This window comes from Mobula hypostoma, chromosome 5 (assembly GCF_963921235.1).
Source record: "Mobula hypostoma chromosome 5, sMobHyp1.1, whole genome shotgun sequence".
Classification (NCBI taxonomy): Eukaryota; Metazoa; Chordata; class Chondrichthyes; order Myliobatiformes; family Myliobatidae; genus Mobula; species Mobula hypostoma.
This window is the reverse complement of record NC_086101.1, coordinates 151,698,437-151,717,064: the sequence shown is the minus strand read 5'-3', so window position 1 is coordinate 151,717,064 and position 18,628 is coordinate 151,698,437. Positions and strand designations below refer to the sequence as shown.

General features: G+C 42.7%; 1 protein-coding gene across 1 annotated transcript in view; it reads right to left on the bottom strand.

The window, feature by feature from the left end:
• Window positions 1-10,842, bottom strand: part of LOC134347079 (endoplasmic reticulum metallopeptidase 1) — a 72,955-nt gene extending 62,113 nt beyond the window's left edge. The window contains exons 1-4 of the mRNA XM_063049187.1: window positions 10,411-10,842; window positions 6,456-6,757; window positions 5,378-5,505; window positions 5,161-5,266 (exon numbers count right to left, since the gene is read on the bottom strand). Coding sequence (XP_062905257.1) covers window positions 5,161-5,266; window positions 5,378-5,505; window positions 6,456-6,757; window positions 10,411-10,739 — 865 coding nt within the window. The 5' untranslated portion in view covers window positions 10,740-10,842. The remainder of the gene's footprint in view (window positions 1-5,160; window positions 5,267-5,377; window positions 5,506-6,455; window positions 6,758-10,410) is intronic.
• Window positions 10,843-18,628: the final 7,786 nt, after the last annotated feature.

The window sequence follows — 18,628 nt, the reverse complement described above, 5'->3', positions numbered from 1 at the left end:
TTCAGGGGATATTTGAGCAGCATTCTGTATAGATACATTCCAATGAGACAGGGAAAGGATGGTTGGGTACAGGAACCATGGTGTACAAAGGCTGTTGAAAATCTAGTCAAGAAGAAAAGCTTACAAAAGGTTTAAAAAAGAAAACTAGGAAATGATAGAGATTTAGAAGATTATAAGGCTAGCAGGAAGGAGCTTAAGAATTAAATTAGGAGAGCCAGAAGGGGCCATGAGAAGGCCTTGGCAAGCAGGATTAAAGAAAACCCCAAGGCATTCTACAAGTATGTGAACAGCAAGAGGATAAGACATGAGACAATAGGACCAATCAAGTGTGACAGTGGAAAACTGTATGGAACCGGAGGAGATAGTAGAGGTACTTAATGAACACTTTGCTTCTGTATTCATAACAGAAAAGGATCTTGGCAAGTATAGGGATGACTTACAGTGGATTGAAAAGCTTGAGCATATAGACATTGAGAAAGAGGATATGCTGGAGCTTTTGGAAAGCATCAAGTTGGGTAAGTCTCCAGGACCGGACAAGATATACCCCAGGCTACAGTGGGAGGCAAGGGAGGAGATTGCTGAGCCTCTGGCAATGATCTTTGCATCATCAATGGGGACGGGAGAGGTTCTGGAGGATTAGAGGGTTGCAGATGTTGTTCCCTTTTTCAAGAAAGGGAGTAGAGATCGCCCAGGAAATTATAGACCAGTGAGTCTTATTTCAGTGGTTGGTAAATTGATGGAAAAGATCTTGAGAGGCAGCTATTTATGAACATTTGGAGAGGCATAATACGATTAGGAATAGTCAGCATGGCTTTGTTAAAGACAGGACGTATTTTACGAGCCTGACTGAATTTTTTGAGGATGTGACGAAACACATTGATGAAGGTTGAGCAGTAGATGTAGTGTATATGGATTTCAGCAAGACAATTGATAAGGTACCCCATGCAAGGCTTATTGAGAAAGTAAGGAAGCATGAGATCCAAGCGGACCTTGCTTTGTGGATCCAGAATTGGCTTGCCCACAGAAGGCAAAGAGTGGTAGAAGACAGATCATATTCTGCATGGAGGTCAGTGGCCAGTCGTGTGCCTCTGGGATCTGTTCTGGGACCCCTTCTCTTCGTGATTTTTATAAATGACCTGGATGAGGAAGTGGAGAGATGGGTTAGTAAACTTGTTGATGACACGAAGGTTGGGGGTGTTGTGGATAGCGTGGAGGACTGTCAGAGATTGCAGCGGGATATCGATAGGATGCAAAACTGGGCTGAGAAGTGGCAGATGGAGTTCAACCCAGGTAAGTGTGAAGTGACATACATTAAAGTTGCTGGTGAACGCAGCAGGCCGAGCAGCATCTATAGGAAGAGGCGCAGTCGACGTTAAGGGTCTCGGCCTGAAACGTCGACTGCGCCTCTTCCTATAGATGCTGCTTGGCCTGCTGCGTTCACCAGCAACTTTGATGTATGTTGCTTGAATTTCCAGCATCTGCAGAATTCCTGTTGTTAAGTGTGAAGTGGTTTATTTTGGTAGGTCAAATATGATGGCAGAGTATAGTATGAATGGTAAGAATCTTGGCAGTGTGGAGGATCAGAGGGATCTTGGGCCCCATGTCCATAGGACACTCAAAGCTGCTGCGCAGGTTGACTCTGTGGTTAAGAAAGCATACGCTGCATTGGCTTTCATCAACTGTGGGATTGAGTTTAAGAGCCAAGAGGTAATGTTACAGCTCTATTGGGCCCTGGTCAGACCCCACTTGGAGTACTGTGCTCAGTTCTGGTCACCTCACTACAGGAAGGACATGGAAACCACAGAAAGGGTACAGAGGAGAATTACAAGGACGTTACCCGGATTGGGGAGCATGCCTTATGAGAATAGGTTGAGTGAACTCGGCCTTTTCTCCTTGAAGCAACGGAAGATGAGAGGTGACCTAATAGAGGTCTATAAGATGATGAGAGGCATTGATCATGCCCTGGGAAAAAGACAGAGGCTTTTCCCAGGGCTAAAATGGCTAACACAAGAGGGCACAGTTTTAAGGTGCTTGGAAGTAGGTACAGAGGAGATGTCAGGGGTAAGTTTTTTTATGCAGAGAGTGGTGAGTGTGTGGAATAGGCTGCCAGCAATGGTGGTGGAGGTGGATACGATAGGGTCTTTTAAGAGACACCCGGATAGGTAAATGGAGCTTAGATAAATAGAGGGCTATGGTTAACCCTAGGTAATTTCTAAAGTAAGTACATGTTCAGCACAGTATTGTGGGCTGAAGGGCCTGTATTGTGCTGTAGGTTTTCTATGTTTCTATGTTCTAACCCATGAGAGTTTTCCTTACTATCCACTACGCCCCCAATCTTGGCATCATCGACAAATTTGCTGATGCAATTAACCACATCATCACCCAGACCATTGATATAGATGACAAAAAACAACGGATGCAGCACTCCACTAACCACAGGCCTCCAGTCATAGAGACAGCCATCTACTAGCACTCTCTGGCTTCTCCCACAAAACCAATGTCTAATCCAGTTTACTACCTCATCTTGATGCCAAGCAACTGAAGTTTCTTGACCAAACTCCCATACGGCACTTTGTCAAATGCCTTACTAAAGTCGATGTAGACAACATCCACTGCCTTGCCTTCATCTACTTTCCTGGTAACTTCCTCATAAAACTCTACAAGATTGGATAGACATGAGCTACCATGCACAAGGCCATGCTGACTATCCTTAATCAGTCCATGTCTTTCCAAATACTCATAATCCGTCCCTTAGAACACCTTCCAATAACTTTCCGACTACTGATGTCAGGCTCATCAGCCTATAATTTCCTGGTTTATTTGTAGAGCTTTTCTTAAACAGTGGAACAACATTGGCTATCCTCCAATCCTCTGGTACACTGAGGAGGTTTTAAATTTCTCTGCCAGGGACCTGGCAATTTCTGCACTTGCCTTCCACGGGGTCCGAGGAAACACCCTGTCAAGCCCTGAGGATTTATCCACCCTCATTAGCTCAAAACAGCAAGCAGCTCCTCCTCTATAATCTGTATAGGCTCCATGAAGTTGGTGCTGTTTTGCCTCACTTCTATAGACTCTGTTTCCATCTCCTGAGTAAATACAGATGCAAAAAATTTAAGATCTCCCCCATCTCCTTGGCTCCATGCATGGATTACCACTTTATTCTTCCAGATCAATTTTGTCCCTTGCAATCCTTTTGCTCCTAACATATCTGTAGAATCCCTTAGAATTCTCCCTCGCCTTGTCTGCTAAGGCAACATCATGCCTTCTTTTCATCCTCCTGATTTCTTTCTTCAAGCTTCTCTTGCATTTCTTACACTCCATAAGCACCGCATTTGCTCCTACCTGCCAATATCTATAATGCACCTCCTTTTTTATTCTTAACCAGGGCCTCAATATCTCTTGAAAACCACAAGTTCCTTACACCTGTTATTTTTACCCTTTATTCTGACAGGCACATTCAAGCTTCATACTTTCAAAATTTCACTTTTGAAGGCTTCACACTTACCAAGTACAGCTTTGCCAGAAAACAGCCTGTCCCAATCCAATCACAAACAAGGGTAAATCTGCAGTTGCTGTAAATCTAAGCAACACACAAAAGATGCTGGAGGAACTCAGCAGGCCAGGCAGCATCTAAGGAAAAAAGTACGGTCCACATTTCGGGCCAAGACCCTTCCAGTAATGCCCCCCTCACTTACTTTATCTCCTTGCCTGCCCACCACCTCCCTCTGGTGCTCCTCCCCCTTTTTTCTTCCATGGTATTCTGTCCTCTCCTGTCAGACTCCCCTTCTCCAGCCCCATATTTCTTTCATCAGTCAACCTCCCAGCTCTGTACTTCGTCCCTCCCCTTCCCAGTTTCACCTATCACCTTGTGTTTTTCTCTCTCCCCTCCCCCATGTTTTAAATCTACTCCTCAGCTATTTTCTCTAGTCCTGCCTAAGGATCTTGGCCCGAAACATCAACTGTACTTTTTTCCGTAGATGCTGCCTGGCCTGCTGAGTTCCTCCAGCATTTTATGTGTGTTGCTGTCCCTATCCACAGTTGCTAGATACTTTCTGATACCATCAAAATTGGCCTTTCCCCAATTTAGAATCTCAACCCACAGACCAGACCTATCTTTTTGCGCATTAACTTTGAAACTAATGGCATAGTATACTGGCTGGCTCTATAACAGAGGTTCCCAACCCTAATGTATGGTAGGATCCACGGCATTAAAAAAAAAGGTTGGAAACCCCTGCTCTAAAAGGTACTACATCAAAGAAAGATGTTAGCACTACTACAAAAGCAGAAGGCAATTTAGTGAGTTTAAAATCAATTTTGAAACTTAATGATAATCAGATCAGATAACTCAATGAAAGTTTCAATCTGTCTTCTTTGTTTCTGACTCAGGTGCAACACTCTGTAGGAAATCACACAACACCCAGTTACACAGGGAGCCTGCCAGCTTTCTAGTGAGATCAAAGAATAAGATTTGATAAGAATATTTTATGTCAATGCTCAAAATGCAAACTTTATGAAGTTATAAAGACAGAGAGAACCAAACAATCTGCATTAATGATCATGAAAAAAGTAGCTACAGGTTTGGATATGTCCTTGTCTCAAAGGTTCTTGCGTAACAGTTTAAATAAATAAAATACACATACACCAAACACTGGATAGTAATGAAAATCAGAGGCTTACTAGGGTATAAAATTGAAACCTGACCCAACTACAACCACTGAACACAATGTCCACTTATTATTCTTCCCCAACTATCGCCCCACCACCACAAATCCAACCATAACTGTAAATATAACAACCGTAAACTGCATACGAGAGAGTAGATGCTGAAATCTGTAGCAAAAAGGAACTCAGCAGGTCAAGAAGCATTTGTGAAGATGTAAAGATGGTCAACCTCCCAGATGAAGACAGTACATCAGTTCTGGATAGGACAGCAACAAAACCATAGACATGCTATTGATATGCCAGTAAGATTGGCAAATTGGTAAATCAGTGACCTGGATAACATGCAGAGCCAGTCAATGCAGCAGGATTCCAACAATTCAGAGCTTAGCCCCAACCTGACTACGCACAGGTCTGGTCGCCAGGCTCTAATCCAACATCTGATCTGCATAAAACTTTATCAAAGATAACATTATTCACCATAAACATATTAATAATTACCTGTCTGAAAAACAATCTCCTTCCCTCCTACGCCAGCAGCTTCTAAATTAATAAATGCCCTTACTAATTTAGCCCAAGAGTGCTGGGTAATAAATCCATGGCTTGCCTGCCAAGAAAAAGACAGTGACAGGTTGGTACACTCAAAGTCAAGCAGTTATAACACTCTTTAACTTCTGTGTTGTTAACATTCAATGCAAGGATTGCTTTTTCATCCTACCTGTAAAATATTTTCTTCTGCTCCGTTAAAAACAAATATAATTGCATGTTGCAGAGGGAATGAAGACTTTGACAAAACATTCAGAATTTCAAGCATAACTGCACAACTGACCGCGTCGTCACTGGCACCTGAACAAAACAAAACATCCACGTGACTCTTCACAAATTATTTTGACATGTCACTATTTATACTGATAATCCAAAAAGGCAGTCAGTACAACCAGAAGGTACCATTTGTACATTAAACAGTAGATAGAGCTAAGCGACCTCTCAACCAACGAGTCAGACAGAGCCGTCAATGCAATGTCCAGTGGCTGCCTGCAAGGTTTGGACTTGGGTAAGCTGGGCAAATGCTAGCTTGGAGCCTAGTTTCAGCTTCTAATAATGGAGACCCACCAGCATTAGCTTCCCTTGCCTCCTAGTTGCAAGGCTGATTTTTGTGATACTGGCAGGAGTAGACCCAAATGTTCCCCACTACTGGCTACAGTTGAAGGAGAGATTATAACCCCCTGAAACTAAAGCTGCCTTCAAGATCAGGAAACCATTTTAATAACATGAACATGGGTTCCTCGAAAAGTGAAGGCTTACAGAGAACTGGAAATAATTCTACCATGAAAGCCCAAATGGATAAAGTAACGTGTGTGAGCAGAAAGTATCAAAAGTACATTTTATCCTTTGATAACCATTACAAGAACATGAGAACTCATGTTCCTACAGTTCACATCCACTTCATACTAAAGGTTGTGTGAGAAGTGAACTTTAGTCTCTACCAGCAGCTGATTCCTAGAATGACAGACATAAAGAGAGACACAAGGGACTCCAGGTGCTGGAATTTGGGCAATGCACAAATGAACCAAATGAACAGGTCAGGCAGCATACAGGATATGGAGGGAAATGACAATCAACATTTGCGGTTGTGACCCTTTATCTGGACTGAGGCACTAGAGTGGAGGTAGAAAGTATAAAGAGGTGGAAGTAAACACAGATAAAAACTTGGCCACCTCATGTTTCATTGCTTCACATTGCAGATCACCAAGTTATTACAGAAATAGACAAAAAGAGTACAGAAATAATTTTACCTGGGCTATTGGCCACAGAATCAAAATGGCAGTTTGCAAGCACAGCATGCTTTGCTCCATTCTTTGGTTCTAATTTCACAACAACATTAGCAACATTAGCATAATAACTGGTGAAACCACCAAGGAAATCAATACTGAAGAAGCCAGTTGGTTTCTGAACATCCACTGCAATGGTATGCACTGCTGTACTTTCTGCTTTGATCTTCTGGACCTGGTCCAAGAGGTAGTTAACAGTCAGGATTTCACTGGTAGCACTTCCAGTTGGCCTGGGTCCAAAATCAGTAATGTCCTGGAGATATTTCCTAACAAAAAAAGATGGTTTTGCCATCTGATTACTCATGACAACCTTACTGTTCACATAGAAGAGGCAACATTTCTTTATCATCATACTCATACATATATCAACAGCCTATTCAAAATCTATTTGTACTTGCAATTTTGGTACCTCTGCAATTCAGCACTCTCGACACCCCCTCTCTCAATTGCCACTCAGTCTCGTAGCACCATGCAGCAGGTCAAGGCTGGTACCCCCTCACGGCAACACCTCGCCAAGGCAGGCAACGGTCAGAAGCAATGATGAACTTATAGCTCTCGCAGTGGAGGGGCACAGCACTACCACAGTAACAGTCAATGCATAGGAAAGCCTCTGCCGCTGCACCGTGTCCATTAGCGGACAAAGCGAGGCTCGGTGGGCATGGGTAAAGGGCCTCTGCGGTGGCTGCCCTAATATTGAAGTTTAGGTCAGATAAGTGCAAGATGTTGCACTCTGGAAAATCTAATCAAAGTAGGGTTTTCACAGTGAATAGGAGGTCCCTGGGGAGTGTTGTGGAACAGAGAGGCCTTGAATTTCACAGACATGGTTCCATGAAAGTGCAGTCACAAGTAGACAAGGCTGTGAATGTGACTTTTGCACAGTCACCTTCATCAATCAGGGCACTGAGTACAGAAGCTGGGAGGCCATGGAGCAGTTGTACAAATCACTACTAGAATGGTGTTCAGTTTTAGTCACCCTGCTATAAAAACAGTCTTATTAACTGGAACAGATGCTGAAGATTTACAAGGACTTGAAGGACTGAGCAGGACAGGCTAAGACTTTATTTCTTGGAACACAAGAGACTGAGAGGTGATTTTATAGAGAAAATTAAATTTTGGGAACCATAATTAGATGAATGAACTGTGAATGTGTTTTTTTTTTACCCCAGTGTTGGGGAAATCAAGAACTAGAGAGCATAGGCTTAAGAAGAGAGGGGAAAGATTTAATAGGCACTTGAAGAGAAACTTTTAAAAACACAAAAGGTGATATATACACTCAGTGGCCACTTTATTAAGTACTTCCTGGATTTTATAACGTGGCCACTGAGTGTTTGTGTTCTGCTGCTGAAGGTTTGACATGTTGTGGATTCAAAAATGCTCTTCTGCACACCACTGTTATAACACATGATCACTTAATTTACTGTCACCTTCCTGTCAGTACAAACCAGTCTGGCCCTTCTCCTCTGACCTCATTCATTATTAACAAGGCATTTTCACCCACAGAACTGCTGCTCACAGGATGTTATTTTACATTTTTTGCACCATTCTCTGTAAACTCTGGAGACTGTTGTGTGTGAAAATCCCAGAAGATCAGCAGCTCAAACAACCCCATCTGGCACCAGCTATCATTCCATGGTCAAAGTCACATAGGATCATATTTCTTCCCCATTCTAATGTTTGGTCTGAACACTGAATCTCTTTGCCATGTCTGCATGCTTTTATGCACTGAGTTACTGATCATGATCGGCTGATTAGAAATTTGCATTAACGACCAGGTGTATAGGTATACCTAATGAAGTGGTCACTGAAGTGTCTGTAGAATAAACTGCCAGAGCAAGTGGCCGAGGCAGATTCAATAACAACTTTTATAAGACCGGAAAGGTTTAGAAGGCTCTGAGCCAAATGTGGGCAAATGGCCAAATCGGTTATCTTGGTCAGCATTGACCAGTTGAGCTGGAAGGACTGTTTCCAGTGTGATTCTATGACACTGCTTAACACTGCAGATATGTCCTCAAATTTATCTCTCTAACAGCAAGCAGGGTACCAATGTACATCTTTCTAAATACCATTACCCTAACCAAAATGGCCAGTATCCAAACCTCTGCTGTACTGTTGCTGGCTTGATATTCCCCATTTTCAGCAGTTCTTAATTATAAGCAAAAGAATGTGAGATCAATGTTCAGTATCTCTCTTCAGTTGCATCTGAAGGGGTGTATAGGTGAAAAGAAAGCATCCCTGCAATATGTTTTCCTGATCTCAAATGTCCCATCTTTGACTGCTCAAGATCACATACAATTTATCCACTCTATGCTAAAACAAACTCCAAAACATGGAACTGGATTAAAAAGGGAATTAAAGACATTTCCCTTCATTAACAATAACAACTCAGACTAAAATTCTGAAGTACCTTACACACAATACATTACGCTCAAGTCTCAGTAAGCAATTGAATTAGTAAAGACGTCACTGATAGACACTGCTTCAGCTTCTGCTTGTGATCAATGGACAGTGGTTCAGAACAGAAACACTCCTTTTACACAGATACTGTACAGGGACACCAGACTTTAGGCCTCAGCTAGATTGCTAAACTGCAAATATATTGATAATATAGAGAATATTGAAGTGTCAACCAGTCCTTTTCACTTTTGCAAATCTGGTGCTAATAGTCTAAAGCTGCAGAAGATCTGATAAGCAGAGTTACCTGTCAGAAAGTTTAGTTACATATGTCTTCCTAAAGACATATCATATTATGTTCAACTGCAGACTGCTGCAACATTCATGGCCTCAGAGTCTTGGACTACATTTTTCTGTGTGACTGTATTTTACTGATATCTTAAATCTACCTCCCTGTCTTGTAAGTACCTTGTGCTGTGTACAACTGTTAGTACTGTGTTTTGCACCTAGTACCTGGAGTAATGATGTTTCATTTGGCTGCATTCATGGGTATTCATGCAATGGTGGAATGACAATTAAACTTGAATTTCTAGCAGACATTTCACTTGTTTCATCTCGGATCACAGATTCAGATCACAATGGCAAAATAAAATATTATACACTTCCCAAGGATGTGTTTGAATGCCATTTCAATGACAAGGTCTTTATCTTACAGGAAGCCACTAGCTCTCGGTGAGCATTTCATTGCATCAGTGCGAGCGGTTTACGATTGCGTCCTTAAACCTCAATGTGGAACTTGAATGAAGAACCTTTTAAAGCAAACAGCACAATTCCGGGTGGTTCCATTTTGAAAAGATAACCAACACTCTTACAAAACAGAATTATGTCTACTGAAACAACTATTTATTATTACCTCAGAGTGTAATTTAAAAGGCATTTGAACAGGCACGGGATGGTTGAATATGGGTCACAGACAATTTAAAATGGCATCACGGTCAGCACTGTTATCGGGCTGACGGGCCTGCTTCTGTGCTCTGTACTCTAATTATCATGTTACAATCTGCTAAAATTAAAAATGATTAATGTATTAAACATCTCATAGCCTGAAGATTTCCAAAAGCGGCTTCAATCTTGCTTACTCTGTCTTTTCAAGATTTTTGCATGCGCCGAAAGGTTAAAAAACAAGTCTCCATTAACAACCCAAAGACCAGGAATTGACCTGCAGAGCAGGCAACTATAATGTCATAATTTTACCCAAAAAAAGATATCTCTATTAATTATATTCCCTCCTCTTAAAAGTGAAAACTTCATTTGGATACCACTACAACAACCCAGCGTCACTTTGAACATCGGAAATGACAAACTAATGAGAAGGGAATAATCTCCATTCCAAAACCAGAGTTAGTATTAGACCACCGACCCAATGTTCAATGGTTCAAAGTCTAACGGGAACCAGCAGCATAGTTGGCGACTCACTCTGCACCGGAACGGGTGTAAGAAGGCGTGTTGCAGAACTGACGCCATTTACCTTGCCCTAAGTGCATTAAACGCGTCCCCACCACCGCTGTTCGCTGGTCCGGTCAGCAGCTGCCGCAGCGATAGCTGAATGGCGCCCCAGAGTAGCAGTATATAGGCGGCCGCCACCAGCCACACGGCCACCTCCGACAGCTGCGCCGGACCCGGCGGCAATACCGCCGCCACGCCATGCAGGCCTCTCCTCGGCTGTTTCTTCGCTCCGCTCTCCCACTTCGCGGAGAGAGGCTCGGGCCCTCGCCAGCGGGCCCCCCGGATCCGCACGTCGCGGCCCGGACCGGCGCCCGGCTCGAGCTCCGCGCCCTCCCTAACAACGGCCGCCATCGCAACGCGAGCCCTGGCGACGACTCACGCCCGCCGTCAACGACTGCACCAACTACAGTACAAGGCAACCGGGAGCGAACAGCCCAATTCCTATCCGATTAGATGCCCGCCCACTACTATGTAAATAACAACCCAAGATAGATCTTTTAATGCACAAACACTGAAGTATTGCCTAATCAATTAAGCAATAGCCCTTACACTGTTTCTGATTACTTGTAATATCAAAATCACTTGCAAATAACAGTTGCAATTTCATTTGGTTCATGCCAAAAAGATATGCCAAAATATTAAGAGTCAAAATCTGCCTCACTGCAATTATTTTGGAAAGGACCTGTGTAGAATTAATTGAAAATAATGCTGCAACTAAAAACAATTCCTTCATATATATTTTAAATAGATTTTTTGCAATGAAATGTACAGTATATAATTCAAGATCATGTTGTACTTTGCTGAAAAAAACAAGTTTTATAATAAAAAGTCATAGTCATCAGGGAACTAATTTCAAAAGTGAATTAGAAATCATGTTTAAACTACAGATCCAATCCTACTTCCGGATTTGCGTGGGCAGATAGTTTAGAAGGTTTCATTGCAGTAGGACTGACTGCTATTACATAAAAACAACAGAAGACTGTGCTCTGAATTATCTCTGGACCTGTTCAAAGAATTGCTCTGGGTGCGATCAAAGCACCCACCACTAAATAGATTACAGCCAGTACACAGGTTAAGATAGAGTTCCGTTCAAAAGGACCATTCGTATGCAATGAACCACGGCGTAGGGAAGAACGCGGAAACAGCTGTAAAGCGGAAGCGAGAGCGTGCGAAGACCGGCCGCTAACCAGTCTAACTGCCCCAGTGAGTGAGCGAGTTCTGCTCCGAACTTCCCCTATCTGCTCTGCTCCACCATGACCGGCAGAAGATGCTTGCAACTCCGCAGCTGCCGGTAAATCAAATGCACAGCAATATAACGGCCACAGGTTCCCGTTAACAGTTTCAAACAATCCAGAGCAAATGTAGTCAATGCCTTTAATAAAGTTGTGCTATGACAATGTTAAATTATGTGACATGCTGACACACAGAGTCACAATGCATGATTGATGACATTGTTCCAATAAAGGCCTCTGTTAGTCTTGCGAGACCATGGATCTGCGCCTGGAAAGTCTTCACTCTCCAGGGCGCAGGCCTGGGCAAGGTTGTATGGAAGTCCGGCAGTTTCCTATGCTGCAAGTCTCCAATGTTGTCCAAGGGAAGGGCATTAGGACCCATACAGCTTGGCACCAATGTCGTCGCAGAGCAATGTGTGGTTAAGTGCCTTGCTCAAGGACACAACACGTTCCCTTGGCTGGGGCTCGAACTCACAACCTTAAGGTCGCTAGTCCAATGCCTTAACCACCTGGCCACTGTTGTTCCAATACTGTAGTATGAACGCATGCTTGCAAAACAGCAAAGGACTTCAAATTCAGGAATATATTCCTAAACTGGAGGTAACTTTGTAGCCATTGCATGGTTGTTGAACTAGATCTTACAAGAAGTCTGGGATTCACTAATGATGAATTACAAATCATGCCAGAAGAAAGCCATGCCTCATTGCCTGAATGAAATAAGCATATGTAGCATTGTTTTGGCACTCAGCTAAGTCTGAAATATGTATAAGCCTGTATATAAGTATCTGCAAACTGGAATTTATAATAAACAAGAAAATCTGCAGATGCTGGAAATCCAAAGCAACACACACAAAATACTGGAGGAACTCAACAGGTCAGGCAGCATCTAGGGAAATTAATAAACAACTGATGCTTCAAGCTGAGACACTTCTTCAGGACTGAAAAGGAAGTGGGTGCCTGACTTAAAGGCTGGGAGAGGGGAAGGAGGCTAGCTGGAAGGTGATTGGTGAAGCCAGGTGGTGGGAAAGGTCAAAGGCTAGAGAAGAAAGCATCTGATAAGAGGAGAGTGGAGCATAGGGGGAAGGGAAGAAGGAGGGGGCCCGGGGGGAAGTAATAGGCAGGTGAGAAGAAGTAAAAGGTCATAGTGGGGAACGGGGGGGGTGAATTTTGTTCACTGGAAAGGGAAATCGATATTCATACCATCAGGTTGGAGGCTACACTGACAGACTACAAGTTGTTTCTCCTCCACCCTGAGGGTGGCGTCATCTTGGCACAAAAGGAGGCCATGGACCAACATATCAGAATGGGAACGGGAATCGGAATTCAAATGTTTGGTCCCGCTTGCGGCAGATGGTGCGGAGGTGCTCGACAAAGCTGTCCCCCAGTTTACAATAGATGTCACCAATGCAGAGGAGGCTGCATTGGGAGCAGTGGGCACAATAAACGACCCCAGCAGATTCACAGGTGAAGTGTTGCCTCATTTGGAAGGACTGTTTGGGCCCTGAATGAAAGTGAGGGAGGAGGTGTATGGGCAGGTGTAGCACTTTGGCCACTTGCAGGGATAAATGCCAGGAAGGAAAGTAGTGGGGAGGGACAATGGACAAGGGAATCTCGGAGGGAGAGATCCTTGTTGGGGGGGCGGTTGGGAGATAAAGATATGTTTACTAGTAGGGTACCTTTGGAAATGATGGAAGTTGCAGAGAATAATGTGTGGGCGTAGAGGCCAAGAGGATGGTAGATAAGTACAAGAGGGACCCTATCACTGTTACAACACTGGGAAGATGGGGTTATGCAGTTGTACAGGAAATGGAGGAGATACGGTTGAGGGCAGCATCATTAGTAGGGGGAAAAAAAACCAGTACTTTAGAGGCAGAGGTCATCTCTGATATCCTGGAATGGAAAGTCTCATCCAGAGAACAGATGCAGTGGAGGCAGAGAAGGGAGTAGCATTTTTACAGGAGATAGGGTTGGAAGAGGTATAGTCAGGATAACCAAGGGAATCAGTAGGTTTATAAAAAATATCAGTTAACATTTTGTCTCCAGAGATGGAGACAGAGAGATTGAGAAAGGGGAGGGAGGTGTCAGAGATAGCCTGAGTGAATTTAAGGGCAGAGTGGAAGTTACAGACAAAATTGATGAAATTGACAAGTTCAGCATGAGTGCATGGAGCAGCACCAATGCAGTCAGCAATGTAGCAGAGGAGGGGTTGGGGAGTATAACTGGGGAAGGCTTCGAATTAATAATGCTCAGAGAACATTTTTGCATCAGGACCTTCTCCAAGCAGTTAAACAGCAGCAAAGGACAGCCCAAAATTCAGAAAAATGCCTATCATGTTGTTTACTGTAGAAAACAACCAAAAAAAGTGCCATTAAGTGATCCAATTCTTACGCTTGAGGAAAAAAATTTTGCAACTGCATTTGTTGTTGGTGCCTCTGGTTTAGTTATCATACACCACATAATAATTAAACGGACTTGATGATAATTAAATTAGACTCAAACTTGTATGCATTGCATACCCTAACTCCATCTTCTACATCAAGTCCACAACAAGATCTATCCTTGGTCCCTATTCCCAACCTCGTGATTCTACTTGGCTACATCATCCAACCCAGACATCCCACCCTGCAAAAACTCATTTCAGGGAGGTAGCACCATCAATTTGCGGGAGACTCTCAGAACTACCCAGAGAGGTGGGATATCTGCAATAGAGTAGCTCCTTAGCAACTAGCCAGCTAGTTTAAATAACGTTAGCTATGCTAATGAACGAATGACACCTGTTAAACTCACCTCAACACGTCTTTTACAGTCTTAACCCACCATGGGCAATAGAAAAGTCACTGTTGCAAACAGTGCAGCGAGCAACAGTATCATTATTTTTGATCCCTATTAGGCAGGGGTACACTTTAGTGTAGTTTGGGGTGAAGTAGGTTTTATATTTTCTTTTTTTTGGAACACTCTGCCATAGCGTGTTTCTCTCTCTCTCTCACTCTTTAACACACAAGAGAATGAGATGTATTGGGCTCTCTCGTGAGTGCTCGCTCTCAAAAAAATCGATTTCCGGAATATTGTATATAATTTGCGGGCATCAGGGAGCCGCTATCAATATACGGGAGACTCCTGGAACTTCTGGGCGAGGTGGGATATCTGCCAACTTCACTTTTCAAGTGTATGCTGATTAGAGCCAGTTCTTTCCCACAATCAAGCCTCCTTTCACTGTCCACTGTCTCTAAACAGGCTGACTGTCCAACATCCAGTACTAATGCAGAGCCTTCATAACTATTGGGAAAGCCAAAGCCATTTCTGCCACGAAGTCCATTCCTGAGGCCCCAACATTACCTCTCCCCATTGCACTACCTGCCACTGAATCAGACTGTTCACAACTCTAGTGTGAGATTGGGACATTCTGTCATCATTAGATCAACCAATTTCAACCTCAGTGTGACCCTGCTTCTGCTCATCTATTACAAAAATATTTTTTGACCATGGTCTCCTTCAGTCCTGAACATTTTTTTAAATTGCCTAACTATATGATGTTGTAGAGATTTCTCTGATTGAATTAATGAAAAACAGGAAAAATAAAACTTTGCTCCATTTTCATGTTGAACTGCCTCTTCAATACATTGTCATTGTTGTCAAAGGCCAGAAATGCTGACCGTACTTTTTTCCTTAGATGCAGCCTGGCCTGCTGAGTTCCTCCAGCATTTTGTGTGTGTTGTTATGATGAAAAACATGTTTGTCTGGGGAAGGTGAGATCATTGTGCAGATGCAGGTACCAAATGAATGGGAGAGTACTAGGGCAAAAGGTTTTGAATGGGTATACAAAGAGCCAATTCCTTTGTGCAAAGGGGAAGAGGAAGGATGGAGAGAGAGAGAGAGAGGGAGGGAGAACCCTCTCACGGGACTAATGTTAACTGGAGAAGATAGGGACAAGAAGATCAGGAGGGTGACAGAGAAAAGGCTGCATGAAAGTTTGTCAACACACTGCAGATCAGCTTGTTTAGTGGATGATAAGTATTAGTTTGCTTTCTGTACTGCTACATTAACCATTTGTTTTCCTTTCTGTATTGCATGCTTTATACAACTTTAAAAAAGTGATTTCTTGCAGTTTAACACATGCAGTGCCTCACTTTGTTTGCAAATACATATGCGATTGCTATTGCTGAATCTGAATAAATTTTAAAACTATTGTTACAATAACAATTAGAACCATCTTGTTTGGCGGCCATTTGGAATCAAGGATGATATACTTTCATTCCTGTTTCATTTGTTCTGAAATGGCTGGTGGGGCTATTGAAAGAATTGCAGAATCTCACTCATATTCACATACAATGCTAGCTCTTGGCCAAGTGCCATCAGCTTTGATGTATTTTGCATCAGTCCTCACTATGGAAGCCACCAGCAGTGTGCCAGATGTTGCAGGGTGTGAGGGAAGAGAAGTGAGTGCATTTACTATTACAAGGGAGAAGGTGCTTAAAAGACAGAAAGACCCTAAGGGTACATAAGTCATCCTGACCAGATGAACTGCACCCTATGCTTCTGAAAGAGGTAGCAGTAGAGATTGCAAAGGTATCTTGCAAAAACCATTGTGCTCTGGCATAGTACCAGATTACTGGAAAATTGCAAATGTCACTCCACTCTTAAGAAAGGATGAAGGCAGCTGAAAGGAAATTACAGACGAATTAGCCTGACCCCAATGGTTGGGAAGACGTTGGAGTCAATGGTTAAGGATGAGGTTATGGAGGACTTGGTGACACTGGACAAGATAGTGCAAAGTCAGCATGATTTCCTTAAGGAAAATTCTTGCCCGATGAGCCTGTTGGAATTTTTTGAGATTACAAGAAGGATAGATGAAGGGGATGTAGTAGATGTTGTATATTTGGACTTTCAGAAGGCCACACATGAGGCTGCTTACCAAGTTAAGTGCCCATGGTATTACAGGAAAGTTACTAGCATGGTTAGAGCATTGACTGATTGGTAGGAGGCAGCGAATGGGAATAAAAAGACCCTTTTCTGGTTGGGTGCCAAATGGACTAGTGGTATTCCACAGAGGTTGGTGTTGGGAGCACTTCTTTTTATGCTGTATATCAATGATTTAGGTGATGGAATAGATGGCTTTCTTGCCAAGTTTGCAGATGATACAAAGATTGATGGAGGGGCAGGTAGTGTTGAGGAAATAAGTAGGCTGCAGAAGAATTTAGACAGATTAGAAGAATTGAAATATAATGTTGGAAAATGCATGACCATGCACTTTGGTAGAAGAAAAAAATGTACAGATTATTTTCTAAATGGGGAGAAAATCCAAAAATCTGAGATGCTAAAGAACTTGGGAGTACATGTGCAGAACACCCTAAAGGTTAACTTGCAGGTTAGATTAGATTGTGTTTATTGTCATTTAGAAATGCATGCATTAAAAAATGATACAATGTTCCTCCAGTGTGATATCACACAAAAGAAAACAGGGCAAACCAAAGACTAACACTGACAAGACCACATAATTATAACAAATAGTTACAGTGCAAAGCAATACCATAATTTGATAAAGAGCAGACCATGGTTAAAAAAAAAAGTCTCAAAGTCCCGATTGACTCCCGATAGTCCCGATAGCAGGCGGCAAAAGGGAGAAACTCTCCCTGCCAGAAACCTCCAGGCACCAACAGCTGTCGATGTATTGGAAGCACCCGACCACAGCTGACTCTGAGTCCATCTGAGTCTCATCTAAGAAAAGATGTGCTGGCATTGGAGAAGGTTCAGAGGAGGTTCACAAGGATGATTCCAGGAACTAAAGGGTTATCATACGAGGAACGTTTGATAGCTCTGGGTCTGTACTCGCTGGAATTTAGAAGGATGAGGGGATATCTCATTGAAACCTTTAAAATGTTGAAAGGCCTGGACAGAGTGGATGTGGAAAGGATGTTTCCCACGGTGGGGGAGTCTAGGATAACAGAGCACAGCCTCAGGATAGAGGGATGTCCGTTTAAAACAGAAATGCAGAGAAATTTCTTTTGCCAGATGGTGGTGAATTTGTGAAATCTGCTACCACAGCCAGCTGTGGAAGCTAGGTCACTGGGTGTATTTAAGGCAGAGATTGATAGCTTCTTGATTGGACATAGCATCAAGAGTTACAGGGAGAAGACTGGGGAGTGGGACTGAGGAGGGAAAAAAATGATCAGCCACGATTGAATGGTGGAGCAGACTCGATGGGCCAAATGACCTAATTCTGTTCTGATGTTTTATGGTCTCTTTACAGAAATTGCTCCTGAAACCTCACTACCATCATACTTCTAAATGAAATATGCAAGTTCCTTGTTCTGAATACATTTTTACTTCGCATTATGTTATTAGTCAAAACAAACTAACCAGAGTATTCTGAAAATGTAATTCACAAGAGAATATTTTGATATTGTCCACCTCGAAGTCATCTGACTAGATAGACTTATGACCTCAATGCTATAAGGTCTACAAACTTTATTTTTAATTCTCTGCTTTGCAATTGAACTAATTTGTTCCTCGAATAACCAGGACAGATTTAATTACAGGGCAAATTGTCCATGATCTGTGGCAGAGGACTTTTACACTTTTGATGTTGTGATGTTTCTACATTCTTTACTCTTTTCCTTTTTCACAGCTGTTGAATGTTATTACAAGGCTGTGTCAGATTTAGAAACTGAGTCAAATGACATGACTTTACATAGTCATATTTTTACATAACAGAAGACTTTTGTATATGTCTATCTTACAGTGCTAATAGAATTGTAACCAATTCCTGCCTTCTCCCCTGCATGCACTGACCAATCAACCTCTGCTTTAAATACATAAAGACTTGGCTCCACAGCCGCCTGCCGCAAAGAATTCCACAGATTCACCACGCCCTGGCTGAAGAAATTCGTCCTCATCTCCCTTCCAAAAGGACGTCCCTCTATTCTGAGGCTGTGTCGTCTGGTGTTAGATTCTTTCACCACAGCAAACATCCTCTCCACATCCACTCTATCAAGGCCTTTCATTATTCAA